The following is a 17988-nucleotide window of genomic DNA, read 5'->3' as shown; positions in this document are numbered from 1 at the left end:
TCATTCCTCCACTCATAATATACATAGGTCCATTTTCATCCTTCAAAACATGTAGTTTTAACTCAGTCCACAAATATAAAATTCACTAGTGCATGCACATACAGACTTTACATAGCAATTACAGAACTGATATCAAATTTAGAATGACAGATCACCCATTCACAAATTTTCATAAGGATTACAGAAAAAAAAAAAAAACTCACAGCTGCCATTTATAGAGACAGCATACCTCATTTACACACTAATACAAAAATCATGTATGGAACTACAGTACAATTTATAAAATCCACCCTAACCCTATATTAATGATTAAAATACATCAGCATTTGAACACTCAGAATGGTTGTTCAGGAAAAAGATAGTGGAAGAGAGATATTTAAGGATGACAATGCAAACCAATGAGTGAACTGTAGATGGGCTGTTGAATGACTCAGCTAGATATTTTGTTCTTTTTTTATGGCTTGCCTTTGGTGGGATATGAAGACTAGCATATATGACTAAGTTAAGGGGCACAGCTAGGTGGGGGGATGTTTTAAAGATTAATCTAAAATTCCAAATACTGTAGGTAGAACATTTTAATTGGGTATATTAATGACTAATTGTTTTTGTCCATAATAGAGCAGATAAAAAGTCTACCAACAACATTTCTATTCTTGGGACTTGAACTAAAATGCTGTTATAGTTTTCAGAACAATACATGGAAAGTACATCTACTCACTTATTTGACAACTGGAAGACGATGTATTTGTGCAAAGATGAGGATGACAACACAGCTGCCTCAATCTGAGCAAGACACCAAGAACATCTGCATAATGTGCCAGAACAGTTCCTTCATTAAAATACCTGAAGAACAATTTTAATATTACAGTGTGAAAAACATTGTATCCTAAATACATGGTCTCGATGGGTCAAGTTCAGCGATCTAAACCATGTCCTATTCTTACAGTCACCTTTTACCTGTTTTGCATGAAAAACATGCCCTTTCATGGTTTTTTTTTTTGTTTTTTTTAAATGCGTACACATCCAAATGGCAAAACTGGAGAACTGCCATTTATCTAAATAGTGGTGTCCTGAACATTAGTGTTATCCCTGAATCTGATCCAGACTTCAAATGGAATTGAACACTCTACACTTTAACTCACAGAAACCAGGGACATCAGGATGTCTGAACATTCTCACCTATTAAAATGTTTTGTGGTATAGATTTTCAGAGAGGTACATGAACTTTTAGTCACCTATTTTACATTGGCCCTGGTTCTCCACTCACCCATATTAGTGCAACTTAATTGAAGTAAGTGGGCCACCAGCTAATATAAACCATGTGACTGAAACCTTGTGCAATACTTTGAAAAAATGACTGCTCTGGGTAAGGTGTGAGAGCCATGGTTTCTTTGACCTCAGTTTTGTTAAAGCTGTGAAATGCAAAAGCAAAACTGAAAGTCCTTCAAAGTTATCTAAACTTACTAAGCTATATATATGCGCTTACCATACAGGTCAAAGTAGGAAGTTGCATATACCATCATATATCAGTAACTAGTTCCTAAGACTCATTTACACTTAAGTTCAACTTTTTTCTTGAAATAGTGTACGAGAATATATGTAATGTTCTATAGAAACAAGTTTTTCAAGTGCTAAAGAATTATTTTTAAGACTACTGTTAGCGTATTTTATATTTTTTGCTTCTCTCAAAGACAGTTAGGCTCATTTATGACATATGCTAGACAGTTCTTCGTTTTCTTCCTCATGCTAACAATTGAACAAATGCTACTGTCATTTGCAGTTATTAATTCAGGGCACACTGAGTGAAAAGTGGGGGGGGAAGGGAGAGAGAAAGAGTTGGCATATTTTAGATACATTCTGCTATTACAGCTAATATGCTTGAAACATCTGGACCAGTAGTTTTCAGAAGTCAGACCACAAAGAACACTGACAACTTTAATAGTAACTGCACAATCTACCTGCTAATAGCAGCTTTGCCTTCGTTCTTCACAGACTGATAGATTTTTCTCTCTTCCTCTGTAAGCGTAACATGCTGAATAAATACCTTACGTTCTGGTAACTCCAAAACAGGCTTTCCTTTAATTTTGCTTGTTTTTGTTCTCCTAAGAGTGATGTTTTTAATTAGGGACTGTAAACGCCTAGAAAAGACACATGAACCAGTCTTTAGTACACTAACACAAATTACTAATAGTTTTTTTTTTTTAATTTAGTTTACTATACAACTGATTCTTTTGCATAAAATCTGAGCTTGATAGCATGCTACACTGCACTAAAATTAAGTTATATACAATATATTGCATTTTACAACCAAAAATGTACATTATGTTTAAACAAAGTACAAATGCACAAATTTGTCATGATGCACTGGCAATCAAAGATCAGATTTATTATCCACAAACATTTTACAAGCTCTTCATACCTCAGTCCCCCTTGCTCTCCCAGCATGACAGGGCGCTGGATTGTTCTATGCCACCACTCTCTATCAGTAAAAGGTTTCAGTTTTAAAAAGGAGAGAAGAGACCACAAATCCTTTAAGGAATTCTGGATAGGAGTGCCTAAAATAAGAAAAAGAATCTGGAAAACCTTAAGAACCAAAAATATAAATTTGATTAAAAGTAGTCCACTCCTCCACAAATATACAGAGCAAGGCTTTAAAAGCCAGAACACAGGAAAAATTTTTTTTCCAGATTGAGTCACAGATCCACGATATGAAACAAAGTAATAGTCTTCACAAACAAGGCACCGTTACACTAGCATACACTTTTTCAGGGGAGTCTTTCTGCAGCTATCTCAACTACATATTTTAAAAATGTATTAGTTTTCCCATATAGTTCCACTTTAGAGAAACAGGCAGGACTGAGAAAGAGAGAAGATTGGCTGACAAAGATTCTAACCCATATAATAATGGGACAACATATTAAAATCCCTCAGATAACATATCCAAGGAAAAGGGAGGAGCTGTCAAAAAGTGTTAGGATTTTCAGTTATTTCTTTAAGATCATTTAATCTATTTTAAATTAATTTGTAAATACACCCCAACAGCAGATAATAAAATGGACTAGCTTTCTGCCCAAAATGGCAGTCTCAGCATCCACTACAGAAAACCCCTGAAGTAGCCATACACTTGGTTGAAGCTATGTTTGCAATTTAAAAGAAAATGGTGGATTTGGAAGAGTTGGTGGGATTCCAGCCTGCTCACAGCAGTTTTGATGCAAAAGGGCTTTGTTAAGATTGATAGGCATAAAATGTTACTGTGTATTTGTTCATTTTTCATAGATTATGATCTTGTCAGACCTCTCATATTTTAGTCTAGTTGAGAGGTCATTACAAATCCTTTAGTCTTTTTTTTGAAAAAGTTTTCAGAACTAATGCTTCAGTGCTTCCCCCCTCCTTCTAAAAAAAAAAAAAGCAGCTGAGTATTAACAGGAATTCAAAAACAAAATAAAACAAACCACCCACAGTAGTTTGTTAAGTAAAGAAAAGCAAGTATAGTGAAAATTTTCAGTTTCAAGGATTATTCTTAAAACAAGCAATTTTTAAATATTGAATTCACACTACTTGCATGCAAATCTGAAAGGATATAGCCAAAGTCCTCTCCATCAACAATATTTTCTGTCAGATGCAAACATAGCTTCAGCCCAAACTGAACACATAGTACCAGAAAACATAAAAACCCTCCATTTAAAAAAAAGGCACATATAACTTAAGAACAACTGAAAACTGAATAAAATGATTGAGTCTTCTTTTTCGAAGAGGAATACTTCAAAATACTCTGAAATGCTAGACTGTTATGAGAAATCTAAAGTTTGCAGGCACTAGAGAAATTTGGCCACTGATCTTGTGAATTGATACTATGAATGACAAAGAATAATTTTTGGGCCTCGGAAAGAGAATGAGAAAGACTATATAGGCTGGTGCTTAGGGTACTCACCTAGGATGTGGGAGACCCACATTCAAGTTCCTGCTCCAATGACTTTTTAATTTATAAGAAGTGGAACAGGAGAGAGAGAGAGAGACAGACAGACACCCATACCAGAATCTCTCATAGTCTGGTGTTAGGGCACTCTCCTGTAATGTGGGAAACAAGTTCAAATTCCTTCTCCACATCAGGCAGAGAAGATCTCCCACAACACAAGAGAACACCCTAGCCATGGACTAAAGGTTTAAGAGAGGCTTTCCTCCTTCACTTGCAGCTGTTTTATGAATCTAGAGGTCCAAATGCCCAAAATTAAAACAAAAAAATCATTGACTCATTTTTTCAACTTTTTGATTCACGGATTCAACTCAAATAAAATTTTGTTCAGTTTTTCAGAATTGACAACAAATGGAAAAAAAATCCATTATTCATCCAGCTCTATTCATAATAGATGCCTTTGGGGCATTATTCCTAGACAGCACATGTTTGCAAGTTGCTGTAGATGGTTTGCAGTTCACTTAGGCCCCAGTTCAGGAAAGCATCCCTACTCAGGCCAACACTAAAGCAGGTGATTAAGTGCCATTGATTTAAGTCAAGCACGTGCTTACGTGTTGTCCTGAATCAAGGACTAGGTGAACAAAAAAATCTGGGTTTCAAAGAAATCGAACATGTTGGTTGGTGAGCCAGTCCCTTCCTTCTTTGCTGATCATGTAAAATGAAGTTGGGATAACAGCATTATTTTAAATAGTTCAATTTGGTTGCGTTCTCATCAACTTTTATAAAGATGATAGCAGCAGCAGCAGTTTTCTATGGACTTTTAACATGCTACTGAGGACTTATGGAAAAGTCTGACGTTACTTTTTCAAAACCGTTTTAAGATCTTCTTTCTGAACTAAGATTAATCTAAGTATTCCAAAATAAGTCTGAATTTAGAGCCCAGCAGCCAAAATAAATGTTAGGTTTTCTGGATAAAACCAAAATGAAAACATTTCTTTAAAAATGTAGGGTCATTGTAGTACAAAAAAAAAAAAAGGTTAACACTGCAATTACTGTGGGGTAAAATATTTCACCTGTCAGTATCCATCTTCTCTGTGCCTCCAGATTTAATGCAGCTTTAGTTTGCTGAGCATTTGGGTTTCGAATAGTATGCCCCTCATCCAACACCACTCTCAGCCACTTTAATCTGTGTAACAGGCTATCACCTCTGCTCTGAAATACAATTTTATTTTTGATCCTGTAACTCAAATCAAAACAGATCTTTTTGAAACTATGATATATCAAGTCATAGACCTAACACATATATAGCACAAGTGAGGTAGATTCATTAAGACAGACTACTAATAGTAGAACATATATTCATTTTTATCTTGCTTACTCAAAGAATAGTAAAATGAGGAATGTGAGGAACCCACTCTTGAATTTAAAGAATCCCTGGAAATGTACATCACGTGCCTGGGACTAAGAGGATGCAAAAGGGTGACCAGAGTGAAGGTGTGGAAGCCAGATCAGAAAGCAGAGAAGCGGGAAGGGTGCTTACTGATGCTAAATTAAATAGGAGGGGCCATTTCAAAGATCAGATACCCAGGTATTTAAAAAGGACTGAGATTTGTATGAAAACAAAGCTAGCCAAATGCATGAATTCACGTATAACGGGTATCCTTATTCAGGAAATCAATACATCTCTCAAAAATAATCAGTTTTTACATACTTTCATAGATTATGCATAGGGCCCTACCAAATTCCAGGCTATGAAAAACCAATCACCGGTCTTTTGTGTGCTTTACCCTATACTATATAGATTTCATGAGGGAGACCAGCATTTCTCAAACTGGGGGTCCTGACCCAAAAGAGAGTAGCAGGAGGGTTGCAAGGTTATTTTAGGAGGGTTTTGGTATTGCCACCCTTACTGCTGTGCTACCTTCAGAGCCGGCACTCAGCTCTGAAGGCAGTGCCCCACCAGCAGCAGTGCAAAAATAAGGATTGCAATCCCATGCCATCCTTGCAGGACTGCTGCAAGCAACAGCACATAAGTCTTCAAAGCTGCGATCCCAGCCAGCAGCCACCGCTCTCCACCTGCCCATCTCTGAAGGCAGCGGGGGGGGGGGGGGGGAAGCACCAACCTAGAAATAAGGGTAGCAGTATCAAACACCCCCTTTCCTCCCCACACACACACACACACACACACACACACACTAACTCTGTGACCCCTCGACAACTCCTTTTTGGGTAAGGATCCCTACAATTACAACACTGAAATTTCAGATTTAAAAATAGCTGAAATCATGAAATTTATTATTTTTGAAATCCTATGACCATGAAATTGACCAAAATGGACTGTGAATTTGGTAGGGCCCTCACTATGCAATTCAAAAAGCTTGACTGAAGTGCCATGGCTATGTAAAATTAAGCAGCAGACAGGGTTGGAACATTTATATCCACTGCAGAGAGCTCTCCAAATTGAGCTAACAGAGTAACTAATAGCAGTAGTACATGGTCATCCTTAGTGTGGATCAGCAATAGAAGGGGATGGGACATTTTGCCAGAGGGTTTCACAGATTTTTTTTGCTGACATCAGAGAAAGGTTAGACTCAGGAATCTTGGGTTCTATTCCAGGCTCTGGAGGGGAGCACACTATACAATGAACACAAACACGTCTACCTAATCCCTTCCCTCCCCCCACCGCCACCCTTCAAACTCAATCTCTTCTGCCTGGTCTCAGTCCTGTGTCTTTTCCATCCCGGCTCCTTGTCCCCATCCCATTCTCCTTGTCTACCCAATCCCAGTTCCCTTGCCCAGAAAATCCTTGCCTCATCCCTCAGGACTCCCCATCGGTTATTCCCCTCCCCCACTTTCATTCCCCCTGCCCAACCCTAGTTCCCACCCATTCCCTAGCTCCCTATCCCCAGTATCCTTGCTCACACAATCCTGTCTCTTTTCTACCCCAGCATCCATCTGCCCCTCCCTCCACATACCCCATCCTGACTGGCCTCCAGGGATTCTCATTCAGTTTTAGTGTCCCCCATCCCCCCAGCTCTGTGTCTCAGGTCTCTTTTCCCAACCACTCCTTGTTATACCTTTGCACCCAAGTTCCTTGTCAGCTCAGTCTCCCCTCCCATCTTATCTCCTCCCCTTTGGTTCTAAACCCCAGTCTCTCCCTCAAGCTCTTCATCCAATCTCAGTCTCTACCCACACCTCTATCTGCTGCCTCTCAGCCCATCTGCCCCCTCTACTCCTAGTCCCAGTCTCTTTGTATAGCTAGTCCCAAATTACCAATTGCCCACCCCAAGCCCCAGTTTTCGCCTTCCCTCCAGTTGCCTGTCCTAACCTGCTCTCCACTCAGGTCTGACTCTTGTCCCCCTCTGCAAATGAATCAGATAGCTTCCTCTTCCATGCTGCCAGGGGACTCAGCACTAAAGATACACAGTCCCTGCTCAGTTCAGGTACTCAGATCCAGCACAGCCCACTGCTACCCAGAACTGAAATTGTAGGGAAAATCCTGCTCAGCCCCAGGATAGATCAAACCCAATGCTGTCAGAATCTGTGGGGAATTTAACTGCTAAAAATCAAAGAAATGTCTACTAAGCACTTAATACAATAGACACATTCAAAGAAAGCCTCCCACTCTCCATAAATGGCCATTTTGGGTTTGTTTGGTTTTTTATCATCTGATAAAAAAGTTGCTATAAAAAGATATTTAGTATTTTACTTACTCCATAATCGCTGGCTAAAATGTTGTAAGTTGTTAGTACTATGTCTTGTTTTGAAATAAATGCTGGGTCTTTGCTGCGGTCAGGACCATAATAAACATATATATTCAAGCGAACATCTGGCCTGATATGTTGTTCAAACTGGTCCTGAAAAGAAAAGTCATTAAAGAGAAACTGGAATTAATCTAATGTTGCCATATATCTATATTCCTTAAGGATGGCTTACAAAACAACTGTAGATTCTGTTCCGACTCTGTGGCATACTGCAACTACCAATGGCGGAACATAGGACAGACATAACAAAAGTCAATTGTTTTAGGGTAAGAGAGGCAGAGGGAACTGTAGAAGCCAACTTAGTTACAGCAATAACAGAGCCAAACACAAAGCAAAGCTGCATAGTCAGTCACAAGTAATTGTACTGCAATGGAGTTGAGGGGAGGGACAGAGGGAGGAGACTTTTTTTTTTTTTTTTTTTACACACATGTAAAATAAAGCTACAATGGCATTTCTGAATAAATAAGAAAAAATAAATGCAAGAATGACAGGTTAAAAATTACTAGCATTTCTCATGTGTTAAAGTTAAAGATTTTCAAGATCTACTCATCATTAGTGTCATTTTTGCACCTCTTAAATAAAACAGTTAGTCTTCACTTGTCACTTATTTTTTTTCTAAAAGGTGTTTCACCTTTGTCGCTCTCCAGCACTAGCACCATGTTGCAGAATTTGAGCTGACGACAAAAAGAAGGGTAAAGTCTAAAGATATACTGATTTCAATAAAAAGTATCACAGTTCTAGGACGCAAATATAATATATGGAGGGAGTAATTTAATCTCCCTCACTCAGTTCTCCACACAAAGCTTCATTTGTTGAGTTTTCTGCAAGTTTCTCCACTACTGAGTAAGTATTAGGCAGCATTTTTTCTGGTAACTTTATTCTACCATCTTCACGAATCACCAGACTCTAGAGAAGGAATTATAGCTAGAGACAGACAAGATTTTTCAGATGAATAGTTTATTCCCCACAAAAATTGCAGTTTCAGTTGATTCAAAACTATTTGCGAATTTGTTAGTTTCGAACAATGAAATGAAAACAGTAGTTTCAGATGCCAAAGTCCACAGTCCAATTTTGTAGTTTAAAAAAAAAATTAAACAGGCCAAGAAAAAAAAACTGAAAAAGCAAAATTTTCTCATCTCTTTTCAATTTTAATCATCTCTGTATTGTAAAATCCATTAGCATAAAGTTTTAGCATAGAGATGTAATTTTTAAGCTGACTATCCCTTTAACATGTTTACAAACAAACAAACTCCTCTTCTGCAATAAAAAAGGAGGGTGGAAATATGAACCTGTGTGGAACCCATTTGCTCAATAATGACTCCCCTCACAGGGTGACCAGTATTCATAGCTCTTTAATGGACATGAAATAAATCACATGCATCAGTGAATAAAAGCCATTTAGTCTCATGGCTCTATGATGTCACTTCCATTTGTTCTAGTATCAGAAATTACTAGGGCTGTCAAGTGATTTAAAAAATTAATCACAATTAAATCACCCTGTTAAACAATAACAATACCATTTATATAAATATTTTTGGATGTTTTCACATTTTCAAATATATTGATTTCAATTACAACAAAGAATACAAAGTGTACAGGGCTCACTTTATATTTATTATAAATATTTGCACTGTAAAAATAAAATAGTATTTTTCAATTGACAATACAAAAACTGTAGTGCAATCTCTATCATGAAAGTTGAACTTACAAATGTAGAGTTATGTATAAAAAAATCTGCATTCAAAAATAAAACAATGTCAAACTTTAGAGCCTATAGGTCTACTCAGTCCTACTTCTGGTTCAGCCAATCACTCAGACAAACAAGCTTCTTTCCATTTGCGGGAGATAATGCTGCCTGCTTCTTGTTTACAAAGTCATCTGAAAGTGAGAACAGGCATTCGCATGGCATTGTTGTAGCCGACATTGCAAGATATTTACGTGCCAGATGTGCTAAAGATTCATATGTCCCTTCATGCTTCAACCACCATTCCAGAGGACATGGGTCCATGCTGATGATGGGTTCTGCTCGATAATAATCCAATGCAGTGCAGACCAATGCATGTTCATTTTCATCATCCGCATCAGATGTCACCAGCAGAAAGTTGATTTTTTGATGGTTTGGGTTGCTCTTTTAAGACTTCTGAAAGCATGCTCCACACCCCATTCCTCTCAGATTTTGAAAGGCGCTTCAGATTCTTAAATCTTGGGTTGCATGCTGTAGCTTTTTTTAGAAATCTCGTATTGGTACCTTCTTTGTGTTTTGTCAAATCAGCAGTGAAAATGTTCTTAAAAAGAACAAAAGGCTGGGTCCGCATCGGAGACCGCTATAACATGAAATATGTGGCAGAAAGCGGGTAAAACACAAAGCAGGAGACGTACAATTCTCCCCCAAGGTCAGTCATCAATTTAATTAACGCAATTTTTTTTAAACAAGCATCATCAGAATGGAAGCATGTCCTCTGGAATGGTGGCCAAAGCATGAAGGGGCATACCAATGTTTAGCGTATCTGGCACATAAATACCTTGCAGTGCTGGCTACAGCAGTGCCATGCAAACGTCTGTTCTCACTTTCAGGTGACATTGTAAATAAGAAGTGGGCAGCATATCTCCCGTAAAATGTAAGCAAACTTGTTTCTCTTAGTGATTGGCTGCACAAGAAGTAGGACTGAGTGGACTTGTAGGCGCTAAAGTTTTACATTGTTTTGTTTTTGAGTGCAGTAATGTAACAAACAAAATCTACATTTTTAAGTTGCACTTTCATGATAAAAAATTGCACAATGATATTTATATGAGGTGAACTGAAAAATACTATTTCTTTTATCATTTTTACAGCACAAATATTTGTAATAAAAACATTATAAAGTGAGCACTGTTCAAGTTGTATTCTGTGTTGTAATTGAAATAAATAGATCTGAAAATGTAGAAAAACATCCAAAACTTTTAAATTTAAATTGGTATTCTATTGTTTAACAGTGTGATTAAAACAGCAATTAATCTTGATTAACTCAAAACAATTAATCGCGATAAAAAAGTCACTTGAGTTAACTGCAATTAATCAACAGTCCTAAAAATTATCTATTTTTTGAACAACTGCTTTATTTCAAAATTAAGAGAAGCAGTAATTTTTAGTCACATGACAGTTACTGGAGCAATGTTATTTGTATTGTCATAATTAAGAGTGACAACATATTAAAGAATTAACATGATAATGTAAAACCTACAATCCAGTTGCTTAGGACAGAGAGCGGACAGATGATCAGTGTTGTTCTGGGACCCTCTTCAGAATCATTTTTTTTAACAGACTGTACAATTGCAGTACCTGAGAAAATAGAAGTGACACTTAGTAGGATAATCATTTACCTTAATCCTTTATTTTGAAAGATTATAACAAATACGATGCTAAAAATACGTGAGTAGTTCCCTGAAGTCCTTTCGGAGGTCCCCATCAAAATAATGTAATCTTCACATGATAAACATCTGTATAGTATTTCAGTTTGAAAAGAAACAAAAATTCATAAGGCTTGTGTTTATTTCTTCATTACCTTTTTTCTTTGCTTTCTTTTTTAATGGAGCGGATGGAGATGCAAGAGCAGACGCAAAGCCTGTGTCTTCTTGGATAATGCAAGAAGCTGCTGCCAAAAGACCACATCCAAATGCAAGACATTTTAAAAATGTGTGCATGGGTAAGTATATTTTTATTACATTTATGTCACTAAGTATTAACCAAATGAACTGATTTTCTCACTGTTTTACAGGTAGCTACTAACATGGAGTAACTCTCAAAGGGACAGAATCTATCGACCATTAGGACAAACGATTTAGCACAAGTTTCACTCCAGGAGTACACATACACAAAGTACTTTAGACTTGTTTACACAAATACTTAGCGCCCATCAAACTGGGGTGTAAACCTACCCTCCGCTAGCCTGCCATGCATTAAGTGTCCTGCGGCCGAATACTAAAAGTTCCCTAGCGTGCTGTAATTTACTCTCGTTTCAAAGCAGCATAGATCAAAGCGCACTAGGGAACTTTTAGTGCCCGCCAGCTGTGTTCTCACAGACACGTAGTCCAGGCAAGGTAGCATACGGTAGATCTACATCACTGGTCACTGCAAAGTGTTTGCGTAAACAAGCCCTCAATGCAGAGTACCAATAGTCTTTCAGATTTTCTTCCATGAGAGGTATTTAGTCTGACAGATAACATATGTTCTTGTATTTTTAGATTAGCATCTAAGCATTTTATCTTGTCATATAGCTTTGCCTTTCGAATGTGCTTTTTCCATCTCTGTGCTTACATTCTACTACATCCTTGTCAGAATCTAAAGCATCTCATGTTTCCTCACTACACCTTCCACCATCCCATCCCTTTTACCAAGGAGAAAAGGATTCTCTTCAAAGCCTGTCACATCCTTACTTACTTCTTCAACCAGAAAAGCTGTTAAGAAACATAAGCCCAGGGAAGGAGTGCATCACCACTAAGCCAACTGAATAGTCCTTTCTTAAATAAGAGAGTTCAAGGTTCTACTTCTAATAGATAAATTTACTCTTATAGGTGGTTAAACCAAGTTACATGCTCACAGCATTAAACACACGTCCACAGGAGTTTTACTGAAACATTTGTAATACGGATTCTTTTCTTGATAATAAGTTGGTCTGAAGTATCTTCAGGTGTACAATTTCTGCTTAAATTTCTGGTACGGAAAGATTTATACCCCAAAGAAACATACTTTTACTTCTCTTTCTGGTTGCTGGGAGATCTTTTTCACATTTGGCTGAAAAGAAAAACAAATGATATTTAAAAATGGAATGAAATTAATTCTGTTTTAACCCAATTATTTGAATACAGCTTACTTCTGGTTTGTTGTGGTAGCCACTCTTCAGATTCTTCTGAGTCACTGCTTACTGTATATTTGGGTTTCTCAGCTTTAGCTCTAAAATATTAAAACAAAACCCCTCACAACCAGTACTAAAACTTGAAGAGCATGTTTTAGCCACACAGACTAACATGCAATAGATACGACCAATATGCTTTGAAAAGTTCCTTGGAGGATGGAGGCGGACGAAACAAAATGCACTCTGTTTATTGTTGCACTTCAATATGCAAAAGAAAAAAAAAATCTGTAAACAGACTATTTTAAATGTAAAAAAAACCCAGATCTTTACACGAACCAATAAAAAGAACAATCTGTGCCATGATAAAATGGCATGAACATATTAATATGTTTCAAACTCAAATCAAGCCAAAAGCTGTCCCTTTTGTCTATAGAACAATGCATCTAAAGCAGCAGTTCTCAAACATCATCATTGCACTGTGACCCCTTCTGACAACAAAAATTACAACACGATCCCGGGAGGGGGGACCAAAGACTGAGTCCACCTGAGCCCCTGAGTGCACCTGAGCCCCGCCGCCCTATCTCCACCGCAAGGGGGTGGGGACCAAAGCTGAAGCCCAAGAGCTTCTGCCCTGAGCAAGGGGCATGTAATCTTAGCCCTGGGCAGTGGGGCTTGGGCTCTGGGGGTCCCGACCCACAGTTTGAGAACTCCTGATCTAGAAGTATACGTGAAACACTGACAAAAACTAATGGCATTTAGCAGGACATCAGAAGTTTATGTCAAGTTTTTTAAACAATAAATACAGACTGATTAATTTTAATTGTGAAGTAGATACCGGGCACTGCTATCAGGCCTATCGCTCAGTCTCAATTAATGGTCTTTGATACTTCCCGCCTTATTATATACATTACATCATACTTCTGACAACTGTAAGCTGCAGCTTGGGAAAGAAAAAGGAATACTGCTGCTATGGACACTGGCAGATAAACAAAGCAATCTAACCTTGTTGTTTAGATTCTTTAAAAAAAATTGAAGAATGGGTATCAAAACAACATTACTACAAGAATGGATTACAATTAACACCTTTGATACTATTATACTGACAAGAGGAATAATAAAAATTTAGAACAGGGGTCTCAAACACATAGCCAAACTCTCCGCACCCCCCCCCCCCCGGAGTTAGTTCCTGCAGCAGCCAAGCTCCCCTCACCTGTCGCCCCATCTCCTCCCCAGTGCACTGCATCCCCACTCCTCTGTCTACCTCCAGGCGCTTCACGCCACCAAACAACTGTTTGGCATCACTTAGTGCTTTCCAGGAGGGAAGGGGAAGGAGTGGGGAGCCGTGCACTTGGGGGGGAGGGGGAGGAGGCAGAAGAGGCAGGGCAGGGGTGGGGATTTGGGGAAGGGGTAGGAAGGGGCGGGGCCTCGTGGAAAGGGTGGAGTGGGGCAGGGCTGGAGCCGGGGGTAGGGAGGGGGCTTTTGTATTTTTATATGAAAAAGTGTCAGTGATGCGGCCCTCAGGCCAATGTACTAATCCTCATGTGGCCCTCGCGGTGATTTGAGTTTGAGATCCCTGATTTAGAATGTAGGCAAGAGTCACTTGGAAAAAAAGTTCATGATGGGCAGAGGAGAGGACACCAAACACTTACCACCTAGATAAGATCATCCTTACTCCAATCCAACTGATGTAAAAACCTGAAAAGGGACTGCATCTTCTAGTTTTTTGCTAATCTCTTTAACTTTATTCAAATGTCATGCAGCAAGCCAGCAAGACAAAAAGTGTGTTTCAGGATATTACCTTTTTGGTCGAGAACTAGAACATTGTGACTGAACAGTTTCACTCTTCTCCTTTACATTAGAAATGCTGGGCTCCACATTACAGCCGGTCTCTTCAGGAGAAAAGAGAAAACAGAAAAGAAAAAAAAAAAAAAAAAAAAAAGAGTTATGAAAAGGAAAATACAGTCTTTTTGCCTGAAAGCCAAGCTACTTGATAAATAAAACTAGTACAGATTTAGGTCAAAAATAATGTTCTCAAGTCCTCAGAGTGAAATTAGCATAACTGGCATTTTGAGTCACGATTGTAAATGTGAGAAAAATACTATCAAGACCTTCCTAATATATTTCCAGCCATCTAAAATGCTGACATAGTAAAGCAACCACTCACCACCTTGCCCAGCTAAATTTGCATACAAAAGAAGTAAAAAAAAGTGTTAACAGCCTGTGTGATGGAATACACCCAGGCATTCACACCCTACACACTATTGTAATAATCTCTGTAGAAGGTGTGTCTTTGTAAGATATTTGAAAACTCATACTTTGCTGGTCAATACTGATCTGATAACATTCATGTGGCAACATTGTATGTGAAGTTATAAAACTACTGTGTATGATGTTCAAAACTCACGTTCCACCTAAGTGGTCAAAAAATTCTGTCTTGAACAAAGGAGTACGTTTGCCTTAATTTGCATTTAAATAGTAAACAGAGTCATCAAGTAGGAAGGGAAAACAAAGGAAGCTCAATCAGGTAGAAAAAAAAAACAGCAGGGAACATCCTTCCTCACAAACTCTGTCTCCTACTCCAAGCTGGAAGAGTTTTTTCAGGAGGGGGGCGGGGATTAAAACTTTCAAAAGAAGGGGCAAACACCCCAAGACTCCCACTCTCTCTCCCTGTCTGCCTCTGACATTGCAACTAAGATGACAAAGGAAAACAGATGTTGGAATCTGGGGGGCATCCGTACCTGAAGAGTTTGGTCAGTAGCCTTGTTGGAAGCATGTGTTGAGAAATGCTGCTTGAATATAATATAGTTTGTTAAGTTAAAACACTTCCTAGTGCCTATCCTGATTTTTTTTTTTAAATAACCATTTCAGACTTTTATGCCTCATTACTTGTACTTACTTAAAATCTCTTTGTAGTTAATAAAGTTGCTTTACTGTTTCATCTAATCCAGTGTGTTGAAGCCGAAGTGTCTGGGTAACTCTATTTAAGATAATAAGCTGACATATTTTTCCCTTAAAAGGAAGAACAGGACATAATATATTTACACTGTCTAAGAGAAGCTATCCAGTACATGACATACATTTCTGTAAGCAAATCGGGACTGGGGAGTGTGCTGAGGTCCCCCTGCAGTATAACAAAAGCTGGTGAGAACCAGTGGGTACGAAGCAGGCTGCAGTTACACCCGGACCACTCAGGACATGGCTTGCATGCTGGAAGGCTGTTTGTGAGCAGCCCAAGGGGAGCTACTTCAGCAAGGCATGGTAGGCACGAGGGTTTCAAGCCCGGGGTGACACAGCCCTGCACTGATCTGAACTGTATCCTAGTATCCACAGCCTGGTTCTGGCAGACATAGCTTTGACTTAGATTTCCAAACTAAAAGATACAAACTAGCTTTGTAACAGACCTTGAAAGGTATATTCTAATACATTTATGGCTTTTGTGGGTTATTCTAGCCCCTTTTTATTTTAAAATCACTTCTGAAATAGATGACCCTTTTTAAATGTTAGCTTTAAAAAGAAAGCAACATAAAGACGGGTCTGTATTTAGATACTATTTTTTAAATCATAAACAATTTAAATGTCCAAGAATAATGTAAAACATCAATACAGACCTTCTAGTAAGTTCATACTTAAATACAAAGCACTTTGAGAGAAACAACTTGTCCCAACAGACCACCATACTGTTTACACCGCGGAGAAAACAGATATTGTGAAATGGAAAATATGAGACCAACATTGAGCTGATGAAGAGCTAGAGAGCAGAAGTAACTAGAAACGATTTACACAGAAAAAAAGTCTTTCCTCTATGGTGAGATACAGTGACCTTTACCTTATATTAAAGTTCATAATAATAAAACCTTACACTTGTTTGCAAGATCAAGGTATAAAATTGAGTATTGCCACATTATGTAGTAGTAATCCCCAACTACAAACTTCAAAACAACAAGGAGAAAATTAATGTAAATACTATATGGATAGCAAGGACAGTGCCAACAAAGCTATGTCAGGATAGAGCACTTACAAGATGAGTGTTGTTCTAGCTGCAGACTTGACTAATTAGAGATATCTGAGTTTCTGGTTACCTAAAACTAGTTAAAGTCAACAGGAAACAGAGAGATATGTTGTAACTGATCCATAAGTAAAAAAGTAAATAAAATTATTTAAGATGAAGATCTTATCTGTTGGAGAAAAAAGAAACGAAGAATTCCCAAGAAGAATATACACAAAAGTGAATTCAAGAGATAAAATGTAGTAGGACGCCCTGGTGGAGGAAAACTGAAGCAGCTGAACTTGAAGAAGCAGTTTTGGTGTAAGTGTAAATAGTACTCAAATTTGTGCAATTAAATACCAGCAAATAAAAGGTGCAGAAAATAAATGGTGAGGAAAAAGCATGTGCTGTATGCAATTTTTGCTCTCTCCAACTCAGTAACTTTCCTTTCACAATGAGTTCAACCAAATGAATGCAATGGTGCTACACTTTTATATTACTAAAAAATCCTCACAATCTAGGGGAAGAGAGTGGAAACAACTCACTTTGACAAATCAGATGGCCTCCATATACTTCAGTTTAAATGTGTATTTTATTACTTCTCCTAGAGCTACTGAAAGGCTTAACTAGTTTGTAAAGACCTTTCACATCCTCAGAGAATTGCCATTGTAAGCAGACCTGGTGAAAACTCAGGATTTTTGATTAATCAGAAATTTTGGCATTTCAAAATTTGGTATGGAATGAAATCAAAATCATCAATATTTCTCACAAACTGGAAATTCTAAAAAACTATTGTTTTTTTTGGAAACGATGTTTCTGAAACAAAATTTGCTCTCTGGGACTATAGCAGAGGTAAAACTGAGAAGAATATCAATTTCATCCAGCAGCTGCCAGACTGACCAAGATCTGTGGCTCCAGGATAACCACACCATACTTACTGCCAACGGACAGAAACCCCAGGGCTTCCAAACTCATGGGTTAGCTTGCTCCCCTGGAGTCTGAAGGCTCTGGGGTCCCTGATCTGAGGCAGTATGCATGGCAGGGTTACCCTGGAACTACAGATCCTCAGAACCCAACCCAGGACTTCCAGGCTCCTAGTTCTGTGGCAATAATCCTGGGAGCTCTCATGGCTTCCCAGCTCCCTACTGCAGAACTGGGAACCTCATCTGAGAGCCTGGCAAAGCCAGTTTCTTAGGGCTTCCAGACTCTGTGCTGCAGAGCCAGGACCCAAGCCCCAGTTAGAGTTTGACTTCGAGGCTCTTAGCTGCATAGGAGCCTAGAAACCCCTGGCTGCCCAGAGCCATGGACCTTGCAAACCTTAGGGCAGCCCACATGGTGGGGCTCCTCATCAGCCTGCCAGGCAAGCTTACAGGGTTCCACTGGGCTTTGCCAGAACCCTGCTTGTGATTTGGCAAAACTTCATCAAAAACTTGACTCATTTTTGTGAGCAATTTCAAGTTTGATGAACCGGCATTTTCCAGTTTGGTTGGGAAA

General features: G+C 38.5%; 1 protein-coding gene across 1 annotated transcript in view; it reads right to left on the bottom strand.

Moving 5' to 3' along the window:
• Window positions 1-17988, bottom strand: part of HLTF (helicase like transcription factor) — a 57393-nt gene that overhangs the window by 23809 nt on the left and 15596 nt on the right. Inside the window, 10 exon segments of the mRNA XM_038417697.2 lie at window positions 719-843; window positions 1959-2138; window positions 2420-2555; window positions 4987-5125; window positions 7627-7770; window positions 10899-10996; window positions 11220-11309; window positions 12404-12448; window positions 12528-12607; window positions 14308-14398. Of these exon segments, the coding sequence (XP_038273625.1) occupies window positions 719-843; window positions 1959-2138; window positions 2420-2555; window positions 4987-5125; window positions 7627-7770; window positions 10899-10996; window positions 11220-11309; window positions 12404-12448; window positions 12528-12607; window positions 14308-14398 (1128 nt within the window).

Source organism: Dermochelys coriacea, chromosome 9 (genome assembly GCF_009764565.3).
Source record: "Dermochelys coriacea isolate rDerCor1 chromosome 9, rDerCor1.pri.v4, whole genome shotgun sequence".
NCBI classification, from domain to species: domain Eukaryota; kingdom Metazoa; phylum Chordata; order Testudines; family Dermochelyidae; genus Dermochelys; species Dermochelys coriacea.
Note: the sequence above shows the minus strand (reverse complement) of the source record. Positions and strands in the feature narration are given on the sequence as shown.